The 24,648-nt window shown below is 53.6% G+C and overlaps 1 protein-coding gene and 1 long non-coding RNA gene across 3 annotated transcripts; one reads left to right on the top strand and one right to left on the bottom strand.

The window, feature by feature from the left end:
* Positions 1–784: 784 nt before the first annotated feature.
* Positions 785–15,890, bottom strand: SLC66A3 (solute carrier family 66 member 3). 2 transcript variants are annotated; one of them, XM_086700024.1, is made up of 7 exons: positions 15,541–15,885; positions 10,260–10,342; positions 10,104–10,173; positions 8,009–8,066; positions 5,237–5,357; positions 3,149–3,190; positions 785–1,782 (listed from the first exon to the last, which is right to left on the bottom strand). In XM_086700024.1, exons 1-7 carry the CDS (start codon positions 15,681–15,683, stop codon positions 1,691–1,693), a joined length of 609 nt encoding a protein of 202 aa, XP_086556150.1. In that variant the 5' UTR covers positions 15,684–15,885; the 3' UTR covers positions 785–1,690. The 2 variants fall into 2 exon arrangements, with proteins under 2 accessions (XP_086556150.1, XP_086556151.1); XM_086700025.1 differs by lacking the exons at positions 8,009–8,066; positions 10,104–10,173 and adding an exon at positions 10,003–10,083 and having other exon boundaries at positions 15,541–15,890.
* A 29-nt stretch (positions 15,891–15,919) lies between these two features.
* Positions 15,920–16,844, top strand: LOC147582230 (uncharacterized). The gene is made up of 2 exons (XR_015248870.1): positions 15,920–16,280; positions 16,404–16,844. It is a non-coding gene; the product is annotated as an uncharacterized LOC147582230 (long non-coding RNA).
* Positions 16,845–24,648: the final 7,804 nt, after the last annotated feature.

The following is a 24,648-nucleotide window of genomic DNA, read 5'->3' as shown; positions in this document are numbered from 1 at the left end:
CCCATGAACCGCGAAATCATGACCTGAGCCGAAGTCGGATGCTCAACCGCCTGAGCCACCCAGGCGCCCCTGTAACCAGTGGGTTCTTATCTAGGATACTTACTGGCTGCCGGATCCGGGACAGGTTATTCAGCTTCAGTGTTTACATCTTTTGTAAAACGGAGACTTTTACTTACAGGATTGTTGTAGGATTAAATATGATAATGTGCGTAGGATATCTGGAATAGTTCAAATGTTTGTTCCCTTTTCTGCCAAAGGGGGAAAAAAATGGGGAACTCTTCACCTAAGAGTGTGTGTTCTTTTTATTTTTTAAGTTTACTTAAGAGAGACAGGCATAGAGAGAGAGTGTGGAGTGGGCGGGTGGGAAGGCAGAGAGAATCCCAGGCAGGATCCTGTCAGCACGCAACCCGACGCGGGGCTTGAGCTCATGAGATGAACCATGAGATGGGGACCTGAGCCAAAATCAAGAGACGCTCAACTGACGGGGCCACCCAGGCGCCCCTAAGATAGTATTTTCTTAAAGGAGAAGCTTTAAGCAATGATAAATTTCTAATAAGTATATTTAAATAAAATGGACTCAAATCACCTAATTTGTATTTATTCCTAATGGTTAGATTATAATTGCATATGAGAAAAGGTTCACTTGGACTTTTTTTAAATTGACAACTGTGAGGAACGCCTGGCTGGCTCAGTTAATATAAGCATGTGACTCGATCTTGGGGTTGTGAGTTCAGGCTCCACGTTGAGTGTAGAGCTTACATAAATAAAAAAATGACAACTAGGATTTTAAAAACTACAGAATGATTTATTTATCTTACATAGGACACTAAAACATTTTCTAATAAACATCATTTACTTATTACGTATAACAATGCCATTCAATTATAAAGGGAAAGAGCTTTTAAATTCTAGCGTTTATAAACTTTTACGGTAAAATGCAGTATCCAGTAATCCTAACACCACGTTTAGAATATAACAAGAATAAAATCCGTAAGAAGTTGACAGCACCCCAGCAATACCTTTTACTGCATCTATTTTCAGTGGACATTTTTGTTTTTCAAAGGTGTGACTCTTAAAGATGGCAGCATTGTGCTTGAATCAGAAAGTTCATCGGGACTGCCTCATCCTGCTGTAGAGACTGCAGCCAATCGACCTTTCCTTAGGAACTAAAGGCACTATATGAAATTACAGCACTACTTGGGTATATAAACTCGAGCCAATTAACGTTTTTGCTTGCCTCGATATCCTTACTATAGCCTAAGGAGGCATTATCGTGTATTATGATACAGCAAGGCCATCCTGTTACATCTATATTAAAAAAACCGCCCCAGAAAGTGACCCTGGTAATTTACTACAATTTCACTTCTGACTGGGTAAAATCCCACTCCGTTCATAATCATTTGTGCTCTAGAGAGGATTTATTTCTTAGAAGATTCTGAAAGCTGAAAAGCATGGTCTTGACTGCTCGACATGCAGGTGTCCGAGACCTGCCTCCGCCTCACGAAGGGGAGGAGTGGGAAGGAAATCAACATTTCTCAACAAGTGTTTAAGTGGCTCCTGTCCAAAATACATCTGGCTTCAATTCAGCGTTTCTGAAGCCATTGACTAAACTTATAAGAGACCTTGGTTCAGCAGTGAGCTTTGCTTCAGTTACTAGGAATCCACTTCGTGTGGAGGGGCAGCGCATCTGTTACTCAGCCTTTACCGCCGTCTTCCTGTAGCGAAGGACCGTGGTGGTTACCCACACGTTTAAAGCAAGCATGATCACGAAACGTGTAAGAACTGAAATCGATCAAAAAGAAAAAGTATGTTAAAGAGCACTGTTTTCACGTTCTAATGCAAAATCACTCCTGCCCTACCGCTCTAAGTAGAAGCCTAAAAGCCTAAATAACTGCCCGCCCCTACCCCCGTCTACCACGTAGGATTCACAACACCGCCTCGTGGGAACTTTTCAACAAACCTGCTTCCAAATATTTCTGGGGGGAGAGCACTTTACCCTAAGTGACTCGACGAACACTCCCCTGAGGAGAGTTAATGTATCTTTGTGGTTGTGAAACATTTGTAAGATACCAGCTAAGCTGTTCCTAAGACTGTCCCCAGATACACTGATCGCTTTCAGGAACAGCTGTCACTTTAACTACAAAGCAAACCATAGCTAGAACATTCCCAATCTTCCAAAATTGTAATACATAGTTTCGTTTTGTTGTTTCCTTACGGCTGGATTCTTCTTCCCATACACAGGATTCTTCAAGTCCTGCGGAGAAGACTCAGACCTATCTTTCCCCACTTGACCCAAGTTTATGGTTTGACCACAGTACTTTTAGTGTTTTGCTCACTGCTGACAGAAGGTGTTGCAGCCCAAAATACAATCTCTGCAAAGGGACAGGGGTGCCTCACTCTCCTGTAGCCATATTTCTCAAGGAACAATTAACCGGTATGTGTACCAGGGACATGTCTCTAGTCTTCATAGAATGGGTGACACCATTTGTTTTCATTCTTTTCCAAAAATGTATACGCTTGGCTGGGGGTGGAAAACAGCCTAGGGAATTACTAAGTTCTTTTTACATCAACCCACATATCTTCTCCTCCATCACAGTGTCCCCCTTAAAAAAAAAAAAAAAACAAGGATGTGGGGGTCAAATGATTGTCACCTCAGTAGAGTCCGTCCTCACTCACCCCCAGCCCTCCTGTTCACTCTCCATGGCTAAGCCACGTGTCCCCCGCTCATGGGCTTGTCATCATCTCTTCCCCCGTCCCCCCATCTGTCTCTTTAAATTCACCTCCCCGGGCCCCTCCAGCCAGGTCACATTCCCCCATCAGGTGCTCCTCCTGGCCTGCTTTTCCAGAACACATTTCCCAGTATTCTTGAGTAGCTAATTGTGCGCTGACCGCACCGTCCGTCTCCACCCACTGCTGGCGTGGAAGCGTCACGAAGACGGCAGTCTACGACCTCATGCTGCAGGCCGTATCCCTGGCGCTAACACGAAGTAGGTGCTCAGCCCTGTAAGCGGGGGCTGACGCCCGGGAATACACTGTGGCCTCTAACTGTACGTGGAGCAAGCTGATCCGTGAAACCCTAAGACAACTTGGAAGGAGCCACCAAGGGCACGCGGTCCAAAAAAATGGGAAGAAAAAAGATTTCGCTTACTCGTAAGATCGCCGGTGGTCATTATCGTTGTTATTATTCTTGCTGTAAGAGAAGATATTCAACAATGTCAACTTGCTTCTCAGCTATGTCGGTATTCAGCTAACGTCTTCCCATTTCAAATACAGGAATAGATGCTAACTGTTCCTGAAAGATCTTGGTAGTACGGAACACCAAATCGGTACTGTATTTTATAAGACCTCTCAAAGCCAGCCACGCGTCCTAGCCCAGTGGTTTTGAGGCTCTCCCAAGAGCAGAAGCAGTGTTGCCCAAGGGACCGGGGAGAAGCCGAGAACCCACGGTGTGTGCCCAGCCACAGCTCCCCCACCCCAAAGAGCACGTTTGGAAAATCTCATACATATAGGACTTCTGGTAAGGTTTACTTTAAAGACGGGCTTCTACTAACAACAGAGATGTCTGGGTGGCTCAGTCGGTTAAGTGTCCAACTCTCGACTTCAGCTCAGGTCATGATCTCACGGCTTCATGAGTTGGAGCCCCACATCGGGCTCTGTGCTGACAGCACGGAGCCTGCCTGGGATTCTCTCTCTCCCTCTCTCTCTGCCCCTCCCCTCCCCCACTCACGCCGTCTCTCTCAAAATAAATAAATTAAAAAATAATAATAATAAAGAAAGGCTTCCACTAACAAAAAGCAAGGTTTTTAAATGACTGAACTTGACCCCCTTCTTTTGTAGAGATTTTCTAGGTAAAGGAAACTGAGGCCCAGCAAAGGGCAATGATTTCCCTAAAGGTCTAAGTAGAATTGTTCCGTTCAATTCGTTTGTCTGGCACAGCACTTTCCTTCGTGGCCACAGGAGACACGTGTGGGAGATGTGACGTGGGATTTCGAGGACACTATCTGTAACTCAACGCCTGCCCTTCCTTCCTGACCCGAACCCACCCACACAAAACTCTCCCTCTGCCTCACACATCACACATTTAAGGAAATTAGGTTTAAAGCCAGTTCACTTTTTCCCCATAAAGTTATAATCCTCGGTTTATCATGTATCCAATATGTATTTAAGGACTTGTTCAAGCACAGAGTACCATGCAAAACAGATGGAAATGTAATACATGGTCTTTAAAGTTACAAGTTCCGAAGATTTCCTACAAGAAAATTTAAGAAACAACACTTAAGATTACCTGAAGGTAAAATTAGGGAGCTAATAAGTAATATATCAAATCAGCAATTCCAGAAACATATATACATATATACATACACCTATATACATATATACATGTATATCTGTATATATATTTCCTAACTATATATATATTGTGTGTGTGTGTGTGTGTGTGTGTATATATATATATATACATATATAATAACACTTCAACATCTCAAGCTAAAAATAAAACCCAAGAAGCCTTAATTTTACATAACTTGGGACGTAAAGACCCCTCCCAGAAACCCCTGATGGAGAAATCGGTCCATTAATACACAGAAGAAACATGAAGCATAGTTCGAATACCTAAAACTAATAAATCTAAATAACGTCATAGCCCTGAATTTTTAAAGTTTTCTACCTAAAATAGCATGTGTGTGTGTATATATATATATATGTATATATATATAGGTATATATATGTATGTATATATATGTATATATATGTGTGTATATATATATAGGTATATATATATATAGGTGTGTGTGTGTATATATATATGTGTATATATTTTAGGTTCCTGCAAGAATCCAGATGAACAGTGGAAATTCTGAACTTGAGACCAAACAACATGGCTCCAGGAACACACCCTGGCAAAGTCTATTCATTCTCAAAAGCCAATGTATGCTTCTCATCTCTCATCTGTTACATCAGAAAGGGTCATATTTTAAAAACAAGTTAGTGGATTCAATATAATCAACCTATTGATGCTTTTCAAAGAGCAAAACAGGACTGTTGATGTTCAGCCAGATTTTGGGAGAAAGGGGTGTTTCACATCTGTTTTTAGCAAGTGGAATAGGGATCTTGCAGAGAATGGAAAGTAGCCCGCGTGCCATCAGAATCATAAATACGGATCCACTTGGAGGTTCTATGTGCAAAGGATTAAAGCCTGTGGGACCGTGACGGGGGGACGGCGTCTGGCTCTTACTTGCACAGGTGTATGCAGCAAGGCTCCAGGTGAGGGCGCTCACGGTGCCTGAGTCCCTGGTCTTCCACAGGTACTGGAGCTGAGCAAACTTGCTGGCCACGCTGATGAAAGTACTTAGATTCTGTTTGCAGGCAAAACATGAGAAAGTTAGGAGTCCCTCAGTTAAAGAAACAAGAGCGCCATGTACTGAGCGCGCTTCTGAAGCCAAACTGTCAGGACAAGAGACAACCGGTTTGTACAAGGACAAAGCCCGGGTTCGGTGAAAAAGCAGGCAGCAGCGAGATGCTGGTTTATTAATGCACCAATCCCACTGTTCAGTGGGTAACTGGTGGGCTTGCAGCTGGTGTGGAGGTGGGAGTAAGGATCATCTGACCACCTGCCAATAAAAGCAGATAAGAGAGAGAGAGAGATAAGATAGATGAATAGAGAAGACAGATGAATGGATAGATAGATAAGATAGATGGGTGAGTGCATGGATAGACGGAGAGATAAGATAGATAAGATAGGTGTATGGATAGATAAGTAGATAGATAAGACAGATGATGGATGGATAGATGGACAGATGGGTGGATAGATGATGGATAGACAGATGATAGAGAGATATGGTGTTTTAGAGCCTGGGGAAAACCATGCTGCTTTGAACACACAGACTCAAAGTCCAAGCAGCAGGCGAGGCACACGGGCTCTGAATTTCTAGCTATTCCAACCAGTCCTTGAGGGGCTGCGCTCAGGCCCTCTACTGCCCCGCGAGGTAAGAGACCACGAGTTGGCCTGCGGCGCCACAGCGCCCTCCCCGGCGAGCGGGGCCCGGCCTGTGCTGTAGGTGGAGGGGACACCAGGGGCAAGGCGCCCCGGAAGTCAAGAGAACCAAAGGATCCAAGGAGGAATCCTGAGCTGGGGCAGCAAATGCTACAGAGAGGCCAAGGTGAGGACCAGCAAGCGCCATTGGCTCCAGCTCGAATGCAAGTGGCTGGTGTCCTTGACCGGAGCAGCTTGTTTAACTTCCGACCCTCAGGAGGAAAGCAACATGACTGGGTTGGGGGTGGGGCATCAGGTCTGGCTCTGCTCGGTCCCCCGCACCTGTCGCGGGGCTGGCCCTTGACCCGTTCTTATTGGGTTACAGCAACACGTCCTGGTAAAGGCGGAGGAGGGAAGGGGCGGCTGGGACATGGGAGGACTGTGGAGAAGTCCGGGCGAGTGAGCACTCCAGGCAGAGAGCAAGGGCCTGTGCTCAGATCCGAAGACAGGTCACGCCAGGAACAAACGGCTCGGACGACTGACCCCAGGTGGGAAGACGGCGTCTGCAGCCCCGGCCGGTGGGGAGTCGGGTCGGGACCGCGAGCACGGAGGACCGGGCCTCAGAAAGCCTGGGCACGAGGACTTAGGTAGGGCCCTGTCCACTCGTGTCAGGGGGAAGGCCACTGCCGAGCAGATACGCTAACCGCGTCTGCTGGACCTTCCACCGGATCCGTCTTCAGGAGGAAATGCCATCTTCGGAATCAAGAAGAAGGAGTCTTCATAACCAAGGCCCGGAAAGATTTCGCAAATAAAAATACACGACGCCCGGGGAAACTTGAATTTCAGATCAACAACAAGTAATTTCTAGCATAGGTACGTCCCGTGCAATATTTGGGACATATTTATGCTAAAACCCTGCCCATTTGCTCCCCGTAGGTCACAAGGTTGGAACGTAACACCCTTCCAAGCAAGGGTCACAGCCAAGACGCTGGGGAGGGGGTGGTGAAGTTCATGAGCCTGGGTGTGACCACCGATCCTTCTCCTTCTCCCTTTGGGTGGAGAAGCGGAATCCAGTCACTCTGGAGAGAGGATCTGGGCTCAAATGCTCCCTGACCCACGCTCAGAGCCCTATTCTCACACTATGGGACTTTGGGGCTTTACCCAAGGTAGGATAAATGCACAGGTCTAACCGTTTTCCAAGGACAAAAATGTTTCGGGGGGAGAGGGGCAAAGTTAAAAAAAAAATCATGAGTATGGGGCCCGTGGGTGGCTCAGCTGATTAAGCCTCTGACTTCGGCTCAGGTCGCGATCTCGCAGTTTGTGAGTTCAAGCCCCGCGTCGGACTCTGCTGACAGCTCAGAGCCTGGAGCCTGCTTCTGTCTCCCTCTCTCTCTCTGCCCCTCCCCCACTCATGCTCTGTCTCTCTCTCTCTCTCTCTCTCAAAAATAAATTAAAAAAAAAAAAAAAAAAACATTGGGGTGCCTGGGTGGCGCAGTTGGTTAAGCATCCGACTTCAGCCAGGTCACGATCTCGCGGTCCGTGAGTTCGAGCCCCGCGTCGGGCTCTGGGCTGATGGCTCGGAGCCTGGAGCCTGTTTCCGATTCTGTGTCTCCCTCTCTCTCTGCCCCTCCCCCGTTCATGCTCTGTCTCTCTCTGTCCCAAAAATAAAAACGTTGAAAAAAAAAAAATTAAAGAACTTTTAAAAAAAAAAAAAACATTAAAAAATTAAAATAAAAATGAGTATGTAGCCAATGTGTAATCATTAACCTGATAAGAAGCTCTTTATTTTAGGCTTATTCTACCACCATTGCTCATTCTGTTGCTGTTAATTACCTCCCCAGCCAGGTGCTCTATGGCCCCCCCAAAAAGAAGTAAGAAAATGTTACCAAACGCCTGAGTGAGACTAACGTCTTGTAACATTGGGGTAGGACTGCGCTTTCAACCCCTTATCCTTCAATTAGCAGGTTAAACACTCGGCCCATCAAGTTCTTTGCAGGAACGGCGGTCTCTCTTCTCCAGGGGCGATGCACTTACCATGGCCAGATCTATGATCCACTTCTGCAGGGGAAGGACGAACCACGAGACCACAAATCTACCGAGCGCTAAGGGAGATAGCAGTGGCTCGGCCGCCCCCCACCCCGCGCCCGTGGGGACACGCCAAGAGCACGGAGGTGACGCACATAAGCCAACCTGGGAAAGGCTCTGCGAGGACCGGTCCGATTTGGAAAAGACGAAAATGGCTCAACATAACAGCAGATCACGGGAAGAAAACTGCCAAGCACCCTGCCTTTGTGGTTCTAAACGATCCTGCCCGCCCACTTCATTCCCAGCCATGCAGACCTCTCCAGGGTGATGTCAAAAGCGAGGCATTTAAAGAAGCAGCTCAACATTATAGGGCAGGCACGTTCTGCAAAACTGGGGTCACGTGAAACTCTCTTTCCCCCTTTCCTGCTAACCCCAGTGTAAACCCAGGTGGGGACAGGAGGAACAAGAGCGGATTTTCATCACGCCCAGTGAGGCGGCAAAAAGCACAGAAAGTCCGGCTCCAGAAGCCGGGCGGGTGAGGGGATGACCACCAGCCTCTGCTGTGACCTTGGGCAAGTCCCATTCCTTCTTTTGACCTTGGTTTGCTTATCCGCAAAACGGTCTTAACGTTCCTTTGCCCCATCTACCTCCCTCAGTGCCTCGGTGCACGTCACAGGGACCCAACGCGCTACGATTATAATGAATGACATTACTTAAATGGAGGGATCGAAAGAGACAATGCCCGGTGTGACTAGAACGAATTCCTGGCAACCTGGTCAACGCCAGAACGGCAGCTGGAACCTAGGCAGATGAAATCTTGTTTTTAAAACACTCTAACTCAGTTTCTTAAACAGAGGGCACCCAGTTAAATTTGAATTTTCAGACCAACAAAAATAGTCTTTTAGTATAGTATGACCCATGCAATATTTGGGACACACTTATGCTTTAAAAAAAAAAAAAAATCAGTTACTATGGTAACCCTACTTCTGGTTCATCACCACTCACAGGAGGAGGTTATAAGTATTCCGCTCACCCAGGGAGCTGCCCAGCTTTTGCAGTCCACAGCCTCACCACCCGTACAAAGGTAAATTGTCGTATTTTATTTAAACAGTAAGCGACACGACGCTTTTCATCTTCAAAGTACTGTTTTCAAGACCCTCTTACCGGCTGGGCAGAGCTGCGCAGAGAGAAGCTGAGTGGGGAGGATGGGTACAGACAGCAGGGGCTCAGGACTCAGTCCCCTCCCTACACAGCCGCCCGGTCGGACAGCCGCCGTGAGGCTGCCGCTTGCTCGGCTTGTCCTGTGCTCCTGGTAGTGTGATCCTTGCCACAAGGTAGGCATGACTGTGTCATCTCACAGGCGGGATGGGACAGGACAATTGCAGCTTAGGGAGCTCCCGGCCTGTGCCCACGAACACCCAGGGGGTGGGCGCAGCAGGTGTCCCCCAGCCTCCACGTCCCAAGGCGCCCAGCCCAGCGCAGACAGGAAGGGTGCCCTCCCTCTCTCCTGCACCCTGCGGGTGTACGAGTAACCCGCTCGGGTCACTTAACAGACACGGCCGCGTTAACTGGCTGCCACTGGGAAGGCTTTCCTGGCTTTTTAAGGACCGTGAATTCCCAAGAGAACCTCTGAAGGTTTACAGAACCGAAACAAGAGCCCGGCCCCTGTTCACAGAAGAGGCACCGTGAGCGAGCACAGGTCTGCGTCACGACCAGATGCCCCACCCACCCGCCACCACCAAGACCCTTCTAATGTCCTGGCCACGATTTTCGCTTTGAACCCGCCGTCCAGAACCCGCACGCCCACACTGTGGGGCAGAGAGGGCGCGTTAGTGGCCTCGGGGTTCACGACAGACATTCCCGTTATTACGACTTCGCGTACTTGGGGACATTTTCTCAGGGAAGAAATGTGTCCGCCTCCCCTGAAGAATGGAGCTGGGACGGGCCTGGTGCCCGGGGCTCGGGGTGGGGGGAGGCCCCGGGCAGGGTACGTATTCACTCTCGCGCATTTGGGATCTTTTTCGGCTTGACCACAAGAACGCAGATCTGGCAAAAGCGCCTGACTCCCCGGTCCCGCCGGATCCCTGGACAACGAAAAGGATACACGGCCACGTAGGGGGCTGCTCCTTTCACGTTCCCGTTGAAATGGAAGGCACACAGCAGGAGGAGGGCATCTGAAAGAGAAAGGCTGTGAGGGAGGCGGGAGGGGGGGGCCCAAGGGCTGTTGCCCGACACAGAGGGGGTCCGAGGGGCCGGGTACCTTGTGCGGTGAGAATGGGATACTCCAGGTAGGTCAGCAGCGGGTACTCATAGTAACACTGGTACCGGAGAAACACCAGGAAACTGGGGAGAGAGGGGGAGCGTCTGAGCTGGGGCCGGCCCAGCACAGGGCGGCGGGGAGGCCCGGCCAGCGCCCAGGAGCCCGGGTTTGTGTGCAAAACCCCGGACCTGCCGGTTGGCACCTGGAAACGTCAGGGGGTGGGGGGGGAGATTCCGCACACGGAGCGTGGGACGGTAACTTAATCCTGTCCGCAGCTTCTCGAGCATCCGGGACTGACCGGGAGCTGGGCGTGGTGCACGTGGTCGCTGCCAAGTCCCCGAGATGGTGGCACAAGTGAGTGTCACTGAGGTCCGAGCGGCAGGCCAGGACGAGAAGGGACGGCCCTTCTGGCCCCAGGCTGGCCCGCCCCGAGCGGGGGATTGCAACCACCTGGATGATCCCTGCGGCCGTCCAGAGCGCTCCCCATCGAGGAGGAGCAGTGGGCGAGAGGCACGAACAGTCGTCGGTTCCTTAAGAGAATTCCAGCTCTGAGGGCCGCCTGGGTGGCTCAGTCGGTTGGGCGTCCGACTCTTGGTTTCGGCTCAGGTCGTGATCTCACGGTTTCATGAGTTCAGGTCCCGCGACAGGCTCTGAGCTGGTGGCGGGGAGCCTGCTTGGGATTCCCTCTCTCCCCTTCTCTCTCTGCCCCTCCACCACTCACAATGTTGTTGTCTCTCTCAAAATAGATGAGGGAGGAAGGAAGGAAGGGAGAAAGAAAGAAAAGAAAAAGGAGAAGCAAAGAGAAAAAGAAAGAAAAGAAAAAGAGAAGAAAAAGAGAAGAAAAGAAAAAAGAGAAGCAAAGAAAAGAAAGAAGAAAAAAGAAGAGAAAAGAAAGAAAAAAGAAAAGAAAAAAGAAAAGAAAAAAAAGAAGAGAAAGAAAAAAGAAAAGAAACAAAGAAAAAAAAAGAAAAGAGAAGAAAAAAGAGACAAAGAAAAAGAAAAGAAAGAAAAAAGAGAAGAAAAGAAAGAAGAAAAAAGAAAAGAGAAGAAAAATAGAAAAGAGAAGAAAAGAAAAAAAGAAAGAAAAAGAAGAAAGAAAGAAAGGAAAAAAGAGAAGAGAAGAGAAAAGAAAAAAGAAAATTCTAGTTCTGAGAGGTTGGAATTTGGTGGGGGGGGGTGGGGGGAGTGGCAAGTAAAAACCCCAGGACCTCAGGACCTGACCCTTGTCGGGACAAAAGGCCTGAGCTTCCTGCCTCTCCAGCTCTCGGCCCAGCCAGTCAGCTCCCTAAGAACCTAAGTCCCCCTGCTGTCCCCTCAGAGTCTGTTTCATCCCCCAGGTGAACCACAGCCTCCATCACTCATCCAGACGTAACCCCCTCTCATTTCCTCAGCTGGGGGGGGGGGGGGGGGGTTCACAAAGCACCCAGTGGGCTGGGGAGCCTGTGCCCTTGATCCTGTTTCGGACCTTGGCTGAGCTGGGGGCGAGGGTCACAGGATGGGGGGAGGGGGGGAGGCCAGCGGTGGCCCGGGCACGGGGGGTCTCCAGACCAGGCCTCCGGCACCTTTCTGTCCACATCTGAGGGGGAGCCTAGGGGGCCAGGGGAGGGGGCAGCTTCAGCTCACCCACCCCTGCAGAGCAGGGCTGCAGCCAGCGGGGCCCAGGCACTTCGGGAAGCCTAGACAACGACCGTGCCGAATGAGCGGGCGGTACAACCGAGCAGGCGTTGGCGGGTCTTTGCCACCTGCTCGCTCTTCACTGAGCGCACCCCCCTACCCCCAGAGTGCAGCCACAGACCTTCAGGACGGGCACGAGCCCTAGGGTGTCAGAGCTGAGGTCACGGCCATCCACCGTGCCCTCCGCATTTTACAGACCACTTGGGGAGACTGAGGCCCGAGAAACCAAGGTCATATGAGAATTCAGGGAAAAGACGAAGACGAGCGCATGAGTTTCCCCGGCCACCAGCAGTGGTGCCTGCCACCAACCCCCACCCCACCCCACCGGGGCCCTCCAGGGAGGCCGGGTGGCCAGGCTGCAGTGCGCACGCGCGCTCTCTCTTTCGCTCTCTTGCTCTGTCTCGGGGATCCAAACGTCCAAGGACAACCATCTGCCACTCCTGTGGCCTGGGGGCAGTTAGGTGTCCTTCTTTTCATCAAAAAGTAATACATTAGAACCCTCCTTACAATAAAGTCAGGCCGAACGGTGTCTGACCCGCGGCCCCACACACCTGTTGGTATTCCTGGTCCGCTCTGCAAAGTGACTGGAGTTTCCTTCCTCCACACACAGGCTAGAGGTCTGAACGAAAAACGACACATGCGCTCACAGAGGCAGCAGCTCGAGAGCCGCTGGAGCCTCTTCCAAAGGAATCTTTAGCCAGACACCAGAAGTCGGCCTGCTGGGCCTGGGGAGCGGAAGCAGGGTCAGCCCACCCCCCGCCCCGCCCCGGGGCTGTCCTGTCTGGGCGGAGGGCTGAATCGGGAGTCTGAAAACCCATCCACGGAAGGTTCCAGAGCAGGTGCAGTGAGCAGAACTGTGTCTGGAACCCAGGAGGGCACAAGGGGGCAGAGCAGCAGGGAGGCCTGGAAGGAGGGGTGTTGGAGCTGCTGACGCAGGCGCGCTCCCATCAGCCGGGGAACCCGGGCTCCGGCGCGGGCGGGGGCGGGGGGAGGCGGAACGTCAGGCTGGCACAGCCTGGGCAGAGAGGTGCCCGCTATGCACTTCCTGCCAACTTCCTCCCCGCTTCCCCTCCCCGGAACCTGTCTGGGACACCTGTTCCAGCAACGGAGAAAAAGAGCAGTCTGCTGGCAGGGCGCACCCCCCCCCCCCCCCCCCCCCCCGTCTGCCTGGGGTCCCGTCTGTGCCGCCTTCTGCGCCAGACACGGTGCGGCCCGCAGCCAGCCTCCCCCTCCCCCAGCCGGCTGAGCCAGCTTCGTCTGCCCTGCAGGCCTCCCCCTCACTAAACGTGGGGCCTCCAGTGGAGGTTTGGTCAGCTCCTTTTCTTTGCTGACGCGGGCGTGTGGCTGTCGCCCTGCACACGTCTGGAGGCATCTCTAAAATCCAGGCATTTTCTTGCATTTCACGCCGATGCGCATTCAAAGCCATTTTCTGGTCTCACTAAGATACAGCTTACGCTCCCATTGACCCGGTTCTCTCAAAAGTGGACTTTTAGCGTTAACAGATCAGGACCCAAGGCAGGTAGACGTCCCCCAAGAAATTTAGTCTGGCTTTTGCTTCCCAGGATATAAAGGGCCCCCTGATGGCGATGCCCTCCGGGTTCTGTCCGCCGAATTCTGGCTGCTACCCTGCTCCTGGCCCGGTAGGGGGCGCTGGTGGGCAGGCAGGCAAGGCGGGCACCAGGCACAGGCAGGCCTGCGGTGCCCCCCAGCTTCTCCAGGGCCCTCACCAGCGAAGGCTGGGGAAGGAAAAGGGAAGGGGGCAGGGTGTTGCCAACCCGCTCCCCCCACCCACGATATTGCTGACGAGTCTAGGAAGCGGAAAAACCCAGTGAGCGTGGAGGGCGGGAGTGAGCCAGGCTTCAGGATGGAAAGGGCCAGGCCCGGGTGAAACCTAGGGCCCAGCTGCTGCCGGTGAAGTTGGGCACGGTGCGTCACTTCCTCCGCCTCAGGCTACTATTCTCTGGGGATGAAAACAATGCTTACTCCCTAGGGCGCCCCGAGGATCGAGTAAAATAGCGCCAACACACAGACCCACCAGTAAGATAAAGCGAGGTGTAGATAAAACCTCGGAATCCCGAGGAGGGAGCGCCTGACCACTTCCAGCTTCGGGGAGAGGGTGGCATCCGGCCGGGCCTAGACACAGCCACGCGCACACAGCAGCCTGCGTGCCTGGCCCTCCACGAAGCGTGAGCCGCAGGCCGGCCGGCCCTCCGCGTGCACGGCGATCCCCGCGGGACACGCACGAGGCCGCCTCCCGCGCCGGCTCCGGCTCCCCCGCCCACGCAAGTCCACGTCCATTGCCAGGAGGGCAGGTGTTGCCGAGGTGCACGGTTGGATAGAGTGACAGCCGACACCTGCTGGCAGCGCCTGCCGGGTTGTATGTAGCGTGTGGGCAGGCTCCCGACTCGCCTCCTTGGGCATCAGTCGGACTTCCACTCACCCCGCAATGGGCCAGCCCCACCTTCCCAGGCTCAGGGACCCGTTAAAAACCGTGGCCCTCCCCCAGGCCGTCCACACCCTCCCGGACACTCCCCCACCGCTCCTCCCCCTCTCCCATCCCCACCCGAACTGACGCGGCGGCCACTTCGAGGCGGTGGCGAACTCTCCAATCCTCGCTATCCAGCCTGGGGGGGCGGGGGGGGGGGTCCCAGCGTTGTGGGGTCGTTTGCAAATCAGAGCCGGGTCACAAATCCGCCAGTCGGCAGACTCTCTCTTGATAAAGCATCTCCCCCGCTGGGCGCGCCGGGCGCAGGACTCCCCCCACCTCCCCCACCCCCGAGGTCTTCTCCCTCCCTTGCCCCAGGCTACTTTCCAGCCCAGGCCCCCCGGGGTCGTGCTTCCGCGGAGGACCCGCCCGCGCGGTCGCCGAGTGATAACCCGGTTGGGGGCGGGGGGAGGGGGGCGGCGACGAGCAAAGCGGGGAGGACCGGCCTTGCCAGGGACTCGCGGGTAGACTCCCGGGCTTCACGTGCCCCGCTCTCCCACCAATTCGAGGCCTCCCAACCGAGTTTTAGAACTCTGCTCTTCGCGCTTACATCTTTAAATACCGAGTCAAGGCATCCACTCCCGATTTCGGACGGATAAGCGCTCTCCCAGCGGCACTGGCTCCTCTCTGGCTGGCTCTGGCCCGATTCGTCTTTCTCCCCTTCCTCCAAAGAGCCCCCCATTCTCGGAATCCTCCCACCCCAGGTGTTAACTTTCTAAAGGCGGAGGATCAACGCCTCGCTTTACACGCGAGGAAACCGAGACCCGAGCTAAGGGGTATCGGCGGGGGGAGGGGGAACTCAGGGCGGATGTGTATCAGAGGGCCTCAGGTGCAAATGGCCTAGTTCCAAGCCGCGCGGTTGCGCTGCGGCTAACGGGCGGGGTGAGGGCCTGGCCAGGGGTCGGTTTCCCCCATCTGCAAGCTGGGCACGCGCAGTCCGTGCAGGGAGCGGCAAATAAACAGCGGAGGCGAGCGGTCCCGGGAAGTGCCCCCCAGCGGCCGGGCGCTTTCGGCCCCGCTCCCCGGCCCTACTTAGACCCACGGCGCGCTCCTGAGCTCCCGGGCCCTCCAGGCCGCAGAGGCGAGCGGGGAGGGCAGCCGCCGCCGCCGCCCCGGCCTTACCCCGCCAGCTCCAGAAGTAAACTCGGGAGGCTGATGCCCCGCGCGCTGCGCGCCGCCAGCACCGCGGAGATCTGCGGCAGCTTGAGCGCGGCGCACACGCCCAGCGTGCTCCAGTTGCAGAACAACAGCAGCAGCTTCTCCATGGCGCCGGCGGGGCTGGGGGCTCCCGCTCCGGGCTTGGGGGCTCGGCGGAGGCGGCCGCGGCGCGAGGGAGGGGGAACGGCTCAGCGCTGGGCCTCCCCGGGCGCCGAGTCCTTCCGCCTTCCCTAGGCACCCGCGCCCACGCCCACGCCCTGGGCCGCCCCGCCGGGGTCCGCCCTGTCGGGGTCCGCTCCTCCGCCCGGATCTCCGCCCCCTCCCTCGCCCTGCCCCGCCCGCCCGTGCTCCTCTCCCCTGCCCCGCCCCCTCCCCAGGTCCGCCTCGGGTCCACCCTCGCCGGGGGTCCGCTCCTCCGTCCGGATCTCCGCTCCCGACCCCGCCGGCGTTCGCCCCTCACCACCCCGGACCCCGCCGTCCACCTAGCGCGGGTCTCGCCGGGACCCCGCCCCGGGGCCGCCCAGTCGGGGAGCGCTCCGCCCCTTCTGCCCGCTCCGCCCCGACCCCGCCCTGTCCCGGGGCGGCCGCTGGGCGGTGCCCTCCGCAGACCGGACGCGCTGCGGGGTCACTTCTCCGTGTTAAGCTCGCTGGGTGCCGAGCTGCCCGGAGACCCCCCCAGACGGTTCCGCTTTCCCGAGGGTTGGGTGGGTACAGGCTGAATCCCGGGAGGGCGGACGTGCACCTCCTCACGGGGGGCTGGACCGTGGTGTTGGGGTTTTGCACTCCCTAAGTGCCTTCCTTTCTTCGTTTTTCTGACTGCATTTGAGAGATGAAAACTTGGAAGGACGTTAAGGACCCAACTTCGTTTACGTGCGTCCTCCTCGTTTTACCTGGGGACACAGGCTTTGGCCGTCACTGAGGGGTCACTGAGGGGCCAGAATGGCCCGGGGTCGGCTCACTTCCTGCCCTTTCCCGAAGCTGAGGGGGGGGGCGCCCCTCCCCGCCACCCGGGCCTTAGCCCTCCAGGCCCCTGGAAGTCCCGCCCTTCACCACTTCAGAGGGAACGTTTTTTCTTAAGGCGGTTAAATAGATTCTGTGATCAAAGAAGGTAGACGCGGCAGAAAATGAAGGGGCGGGGTGTGTTCTCCAAGCTCTCAGAATCGCAGAAGCAGGTCCCGGTCATGGAGCAGAAAAAAAGCCACAAAAATGCAACGCCAGAATCCACGGTGGCTGGTTTGGTACCGCGAACCTCAGCCAGGCTTCCAGGCTTTCCTTCTGTCTGTCCCTGCGCCTCCAGCCCTCACCTGGCCATCAAAAACCTTACCCTGGAAGAAGAAAAGCAGGCATCGAGTCCTCCTTCTAAGCTAAGGGGAACAGGATGTTCGGAAGGAAACTTTTTAAAATTTTTTTCAAGTTTATCTTATTAGAGAGAGAGAGCGCGTGAGTGGGTGAGGGGCAGAGAGAGGAGGAGACACAGAATCCGAAGCAGGCTCCAGGCTCCGAGCTGTCAGCACAGAGCCCAACGTGGGGCTCAAACCCACAGACCATGAGACCATGACCTGAGCCGAGGTCGGTGGCTTCACCGACTGAGCCACCCAGGCGCTCCCAGAAGGAAACTTTTAAGAGGAAAATAAAAGAGTGTGTGTGTTTAATTCTTATCTTCTAGAGCTCCGGAAAAATACTCACAGATGAGCTAATATCGTCTGGAATTTGCTTCAAAAGGTTGGGGGCTTGCGTGGAAGGGTGGGAGTGTAGACAAAACAAGACGGAGCTGTGAGCTGAGAATTTTGGGCGTTGGTTATGGGAATGGGGGGGGGATTTACTGTGGATGAAGTTGTGGGGTGATGGTGGGGGTCGAGGGGTCCAGAGCCAGCTGCCAAGAAAGAATTCTTGAAGACATCTCTGGTGCAAAAAAGGTGATTTTATTATAGCATGGGGACAGGACCCGTGGGCAGGAGGAGCCTCACTGGGGTCCTGAAGGGTAACTCATTATATACCCTCAGGTTGGGAGGGGCACAGGGATAAAGGAAGTCTCTAAGATATTTCGGAAGCAAGGTTTACAGTTTCCAGGACCTTGAGGGGCTAGCTGTTGCTAGGGAAACCTTTTAATACGACCTCAGTCCTGAGACCCTTCAGATGTTTATACTGCGGCCAGAAGCTTGGAGTGGGATTCCCAGCATACGTCTTGGGGCAGTTTAGGTAAAGGAAGTAGACTCACAGTATCCTTGAGGTTGGGACAAAGTTAAGCCAAGGTTCTCCTTTGCCCCCAGCGAAGTGTCACCCTGCAGGCAGCTGAGCTCCTAGAGGGAGGTCACTGCCTTTCAAGGACTTGTCAGTGGGCTGTAGGCAGGAAGGGAACTTAATTTTTCATTAGCCTTCGTTTCTCGCATCACCATGGCAAGGACATAAACCCCTTTCCTTTGTTCTTGGGGAGGCAGCGTCCTTCCTGTCCAGGGACCAGCACCAGCTGGAGCCCTTCCCTGTTCCCGGGGCTCAGCGCCCTTCCTACTCTCCGTAGGCACCCCTGTCCCCCCCACCCCAGCTTGGTGTAAGCCGAGACGCTGGGTTGGCTTGGTGGCTCCAGCTTTGACACCTATAAGCTGTGTGATTGTAGGTGATTCATTCAACCTCCTGGTCCTTCAGTCTTCTCCGCAGGGTGGGTACATCAGCGGCTTCCCCGCACTCATCAGAACGTTGGCTCTCTTGGATTGGCACCACCAGCCGTGTGTCTTTGCGATTCTCTGGCTAAGTCGTGCCCTGACTACTACATAGGGCTCCCTGGCTTCTCTAGGAACCAGCCATTCGCCTAAGGAGCCTCGAGTCCTTTTAATAAATAGAGCCTGGTGTTTAGAAACAAAGACCTGGGATAAGATGTGCTCAGTGCTGGTGAGGCGTCAGGCGAATCTGCCCTCTTAGGAGACCGAGCTAGGGTGAGGGGGGTGTGTGTGTGTGTGTGTGTGTGCACGCGCGCGAGTGTCTGGTATTAGTCTGCTCAGGCTGCTTTAACAAAATACCATAGACTGGGTGGCGTAAACAACAGAAATTTATTTTCTTATGGTTCTGGAGGCTGGGAGTGCAAGATGCTGGCAAGATTGGTTTCTGGGGAGAGCCTTCTCCCCAGCTGTCTTCTCCTTGTGTCCTCATACAGGCTTTTCTCTGTGTGTACACATCCCTGGTCTCTCTCCTTTTTTGTGTGTGTGTGTTTATTTTTTTAAGAGAGTGTGTGTGCGCGCATGTACATGAGCAGGGGAGAGGCAGGGAAAGGGGGTGGGGCAGAGGATCCAAAGTGGGCTCTGTGCTGATAGCAGACCCGATGTGGGGCTCGAACTCATGAACCTTGAGATCATGACCTGAGCTAAAGTCAGACACTCAACCGACTGAGCCACCCAGGTGCCCCCCTCTCGCTCTTCTTAAAAGGACATCAGTCCTGTCGGACTAGGGATCCACCCTTATGACCTCAGTTACCTCTTTAAAGGTCCTGTCTCCAAATGTAATCAGTTTGGGGGGTTAGAGCTTCCACATTTGAATTTGGGGGAGGATAGAATTTAGTCCATAATATATATATTCATAATACTCTGTATATATTGAAATATATATATATACATATATATATACACACATATCTATCTATCTATCTATCTATCTATATATATATATATACACATATATATATGTATATATCATGTATCACATACACCTGCTGAACCAGGATCTTCCTTTTAACAAAAACATTCAGGGGCGCCTGGGTGGCTCAGTTGGTCGCCACGGCCCGTGGGAACCAAAGGGTCAACGTAACTTCTCTTTGCGTCACAGACTTGCACGCTTGTGAGGTTGCTCCCTACGGTAAATTCAAAACGAGTCTGGGCGAGCCTCCCAGACAGGGTCCCAGGAGACAACGGGACGTTCTGGAACTTTGAGGGGTCCGGAAGTTCTCTGCCAAGAAGAATGTGTTGGTGAAGGTTCAGTTACAGACCACACGGTCCCCCGCTTTCGTTAGCTTAATTATGGTCACCCAGTGTTGAGCAGCGTAAGGACGAGGAAGCAGATGTTGGAAAGAGTCTCTAAGGAACAGAAAACTCGCTGAAGAACGTCCCCGGGAGGCAAACTGTGTGCGTGTGTCCCCCACCGCAGGAGGCTGCCTCCGCTGCTGCCCAGTGTTCTCGAAGCTGGGGCCTGCCACAGGGCATCCCGGCCCAGCTGTCCCAGAAGGACCCACTGCTGTGTCTCTGTACTTGCGGAAGGGTCCTGGGGTTGTGCCTTCTGCATTCTGGGTCTCCTGGGGACGCACCTGCTTGGCAGGAGCTTGGTCACGCGAGAGGCCCGATTGCCAGGGCCAGCCTCATTGTGGCTCCACCGCCACAGACAGTGACTTCACAGGGCCGCGCCCTCAGCTTGCAGCACGGAGACTACAGGGCAAAGCTAGCAGGATGTCGGGTGCTTTGGACACAAGACAAAATTTCTGTTGCTCGTGCCTCCCTGGATGCTAGGGTGTGGGGGGAGTCATGCAGGGCGGACCTGGTCTAAACCATTGGTGCTCTGATATGTGTGGGTGTCGAAGCTGAAGGTTGAGGGCTGAGGCCACCATAGGGTGAGTGGGAGCTTTTTGTCCAAAGTCCGTGCCATGCAGCCCTGATTTCCTGTCGCAGACTGTGGGTCTAAAGTTCTCTCTTGTCCAGCAAGAGAGCGGGACGCAGGATTAAAATGCGAGAGATGGCTAACGTCCCGGAGGAGACAAGAGCCTCGAGTAAGGGTCCTTGCCCCATTTTTATTAGGATCAGAAGGCTTACAAACATGGCCATGGACGTGCACAGAGAAACTATGAATCTGTGAACATTAACTCATGGACATGAGGGAAAGGGGGTCTTGAAGATATTCAGGGTTAGGGGTTTGGGTTAATAACAAAACAAAATCCTGGCACTGGGCAGTCAGGTGGGAGGATGTTTACAGCGGACATGACACGAGGCACCACCTCGGTTTATCTTAGCCTCAGGGATGAGACAGGTAGGACACTTAACCTCAGGGTTAACAAGGCACATTTTCTTTTGTTCATCATCTTTGCTCTGGGCAGCTTCTCCCGAAGCACAGCCGTCTATACCCTATTTACCTGCTTACCTAATTTGGTCCTTCCTTCCTGTGTTAAGCAGCTTCCTGCTATAGTACTAAGTTGGGGGGCGCTTCTGCCCTGAACGCCTCATCTTGCTTACCTCATATACCTTTGTATTGGGGACCTTTGCCCCCCTCTCTATTCTGGGGCCTTTGCCCCTCCCTCTCTATTCTGGGGGTCTCATCTCATTTACCCAAACTTAGGTGAGAGCACCCTATGGCTTTGTAATTCTTTATGCCTTGTTAACCCATTGGTGTAAGCCCGGGGGATTTCTAAGCCTATTCCCCACAGTTTCCCATCTCATTTCCCTCCAGCGCCGAGGGCTCAGACAGGCTGCAGGGCTCCCAGTGCAAGGAGATGGGCGGACTGGAGAGGGCCCTGGACCCAGGGCGTGGGGAAGAGAGAGAGTGTCTGAGCCCCAGGGCCAGGGGCCAGCTGCGAGGACCAAGGCTGCAGGAAGTCTGGCAGAAACATCACCACGGCTGTGTCTGCGACCATCTCGGGGCAAAGGGGACTCCCCGCCCTCCGCACCCGCTCTCCCTGACCCTTCCAGAGTGCCCTGCTGCTCTGAACACAAATGACTCGTCTGGACTTGGCCGTGGACCTGTGGTTTTGAGTTCTGGGTTCTGTCCCATGAGCGGCTGAGAATGGAGACGGAAGAGGGCACGAGCATGCCGGGCACCACGCAGGGGGCAGAGGACACCCCTGGAAGAGAAGGAGGTGGTGAGCCTGCCCTCAGGAGCACCGACGGGGAGCATCTCTGCTCTGTCTGGATCCGGGATTGTGCCTCAGGGCTGTGGAGGCGTCATGGCAAGGGGAACCCACACAGCTGACTAGGTGCCCTCCCTGGTTTCAGTGAACCCAGCGCATTCTCAGACAATGTGACGTGGGTGCAAGCTGTTCCTGCTTCCGTATGTGCGGTGGGGTTTGATTGCTCATCAGCGGACAGTTGCTGCTTGTAGGAAGTAAGACGGGGGAGTCAGGAGCCTTCTCACAAGCATCAAAGGCTTTGCAGTAGCAGGAGTGACAACAGTAGAAGCATCTAGAATCTGCAGAGGGCCTGCTGCGTGGCTTGCACCATGGCGCTCCGCTTACCTGCTGAAGCTCTGAGGCTTTCTCCACTTTGCGGTTCCCTCTTCTCCCTCCTCATCTGCTCTCCCTCTGCTCATCCTGGCTCCGCAGGAACAGCTCCAGGAGAGAGTGGCTCCAGCCCGGGGCCCAGCCTGCCCCTTCTCTTCTGGAAGCACTCTCCGCCCAAGGCAGCTCTGTGAGACGCAGCTCTCCTTCTCTGGTGTGGGACAAACAACCACCAGGCCGAAGACAGAAGCCGCCAGCTCTGGGGGTCCGCCGGCTGCGGTGGGGCTGTAGGAAGAGGGTCTCCCCCTGGCTGTGAGCCTCTCCCTGCCCTGGCTGCTTTGCATGAAGCCCCGGATGTGGCTGATGTGGGCGCGGGACCCAGGCGTCCTGCAAACCTCTGCTGTCTTCCCAGCATGGCCCTCACCGGCTACACGAGATGGTCAAGCCCTTAACTTCCCTAGGCCTCAATTTCTTCATTTTAAAATGGGGATAATCATAACGCACCTCACAAATTTCCTGCGAGGTACACAGTAGGCGTTTCATTTATGGTGATTCCTTACCGAGTGCAAACTAGCAAAGTATTTTTGGGATTCGTGAATACTGGCTTTGCTCCTGAGGCTGTGGGGAGAGGGTGGCTCTAGGTGGAGTCAGGTTTGGGCCCTGCAGGAAGGTGGGGAGCCCCGGGCCCCAGGTCCCAGCTGGGACATCCCATAACATGTTGGCCCATCCGAGTGGCTGACCTTGGGGACTCCTCTGTATCCTAGGCGGGTGGGGAGTTGCCAGGATAGGGGCTAAGTGCACACCCAATGGGGTATCTCTCCAGCCCACAACACCTGTCCCCATCTGGAAGACCTCTGCTTCTTCCCCATCTACACGGTTAGACGGGTGACAGCCTGTCACACCAGCCTGACCCCCACCCCGGAAGCTGGTCACACCACATCTTCCCGGGGAATTCGGGGCTGAGCGCTGACGGATTCCGTTATCATCCCGGCTTTTCAGTAGGGGAGCCGTCAACCCAGGAACCATTGGCTGTGGCCATTCCACTGTCACCACGTGTGTTTGTTTTTAAGATTCCCAAACCGACAGAAAGGTTGCAAGAACACTTCAGCGACCATCCATAGGCTCTTTACTTACGTTTGTCAATTGTTAACATTCTTGTCCACATTTGCTTTGTTTCTATTTACATACCGCACACATTTTGTGGTGGTCAAACCATTTGCAAGGGAGTTTTAGACATCATGACACTTTCCCCCTAACTACTCCTCGTACATCCCTTAAGAATGGAAGGCATTCAGGGGCGCCTGGGTGGCGCAGTCGGTTAAGCGTCCGACTTCAGCCAGGTCACGATCTCGCGGTCCGTGAGTTCGAGCCCCGCGTCAGGCTCTGGGCTGATGGCTCGGAGCCTGGAGCCTGTTTCCGATTCTGTGTCTCCCTCTTTCTCTGCCCCTCCCCCGTTCATGCTCTGTCTCTCTCTGTCCCAAAAATAAATAAAAAACGTTGAAAAAAAAAATTAAAAAAAAAAAAAAATAAAATAAAAAAAAAAAAAGAATGGAAGGCATTCAGGGGCGCCTGGGTGGCTCGTCGGTTAAGCGTCCGACTTCGGCTCAGGTCATGATCTCACAGTTTGTGGGTTCAAGCATCGGGCTCTGTGCTGACAGCTCAGAGCCTGGAGCCTGCTTCGGATTCTGCGTCTCCCTCTCTCTCTGCCCCTCCGCACTCACACTCGCTCTCGCTTGCAACAATAAATAAAACATTTTAAAAAAAGAACAGGAGGCATTCTTCTACATAACCTTGATGTGATTATCATGAACTGAGCCAAATTCAAGAGTCAGACGCTCGATTGACTGAGCCCCCCCGGGCACCCTGATATTGACGTTTTGAAGAATCAGGGCCGGCTGTTCGGCAGAATGCCCCCCGCCCCCCACCCCGTTGGGTTGTGCCTAGCGTGTCTTCATGATGCGGCTCAGGTTATAGGGGGTGGGGGGGGGAGTGCTCCCCAGGTGGGTGCTCCTCCACAGGGGGTCCCATCAGGCAGGAAGCGGGTCACACCACATGATGTCAGCTGTACTCTTGTTAGTGAGGATAAGTTTAACAACGTGGTTAAGGGGAGCCTCCCAGACGTCACCTTTTATCACTCCCTGTGAATCTTTACCCAGTGCGTTTAGTGTCTTTTACTGGTTCTTACTGAAGTCGGTGATAAAACGGTGATTTTCTGTTTTTATCATTTATTCTACGTTTTCCAGTAGAGAAGAGCTTTTCTTCCTCTGCTTAAGATCGAAAACATTTATTGATATGAACACATGGCTTCTTTATTATTATTATTCTTTGATGGGATTTGCGGGCACTGGCTTTGCCTGGAAGTTGTAAGGGCAGTGACGTATGGGCATCATTTTGAAAGTCACCTTGTCCCAAATTTGGCCAGTGGGGGCCCCTTCGAGTTGACTCTTCCATCCATGCCTTCCATGCTCCCCCATCCCGTTTTGAACACTTCCTCGCTTTCTGGAACAGGAAGAAGTCCGGACTCACCCTGTATGCTTCCTGGAAAGTGGTCTCTCTCTCTCTCTCTCTCTCTCTCTCTTTTTTTTTTTTTTTTTTTTTGCATATAAGGAGAGAATCTGGTTCTGTCTCAGAGAGGAGAATGAGGCAGGGGTGCTCAGAGAAGCAGTGATAAAGCGAGGACAGAGGAGCCCCTGGGTGGCTCCGTGGGCGAAGCATCCGACCCTTGATCTCAGCTCAGGTCCTGATGTCACAGTCATGATGTCAAGCCCCGCACTGGGTTCTGCGCTGGGTGTGAAACCTACTTAAAAAAAAAAAAAAAAGGCAGAAAGAACCCTTCAGCCTCACTAGCTCATTAGCTGTATCCAGCTTCTTCCTGGCCTTGGCCTTGGCCT

This window comes from Puma concolor, chromosome A3 (genome assembly GCF_028749965.1).
Source record: "Puma concolor isolate L17-30 chromosome A3, mPumCon1.1.hap2, whole genome shotgun sequence".
Lineage (NCBI taxonomy): Eukaryota > Metazoa > Chordata > Mammalia > Carnivora > Felidae > Puma > Puma concolor.
This window is presented reverse-complemented; position numbering and strand designations above follow the sequence as displayed.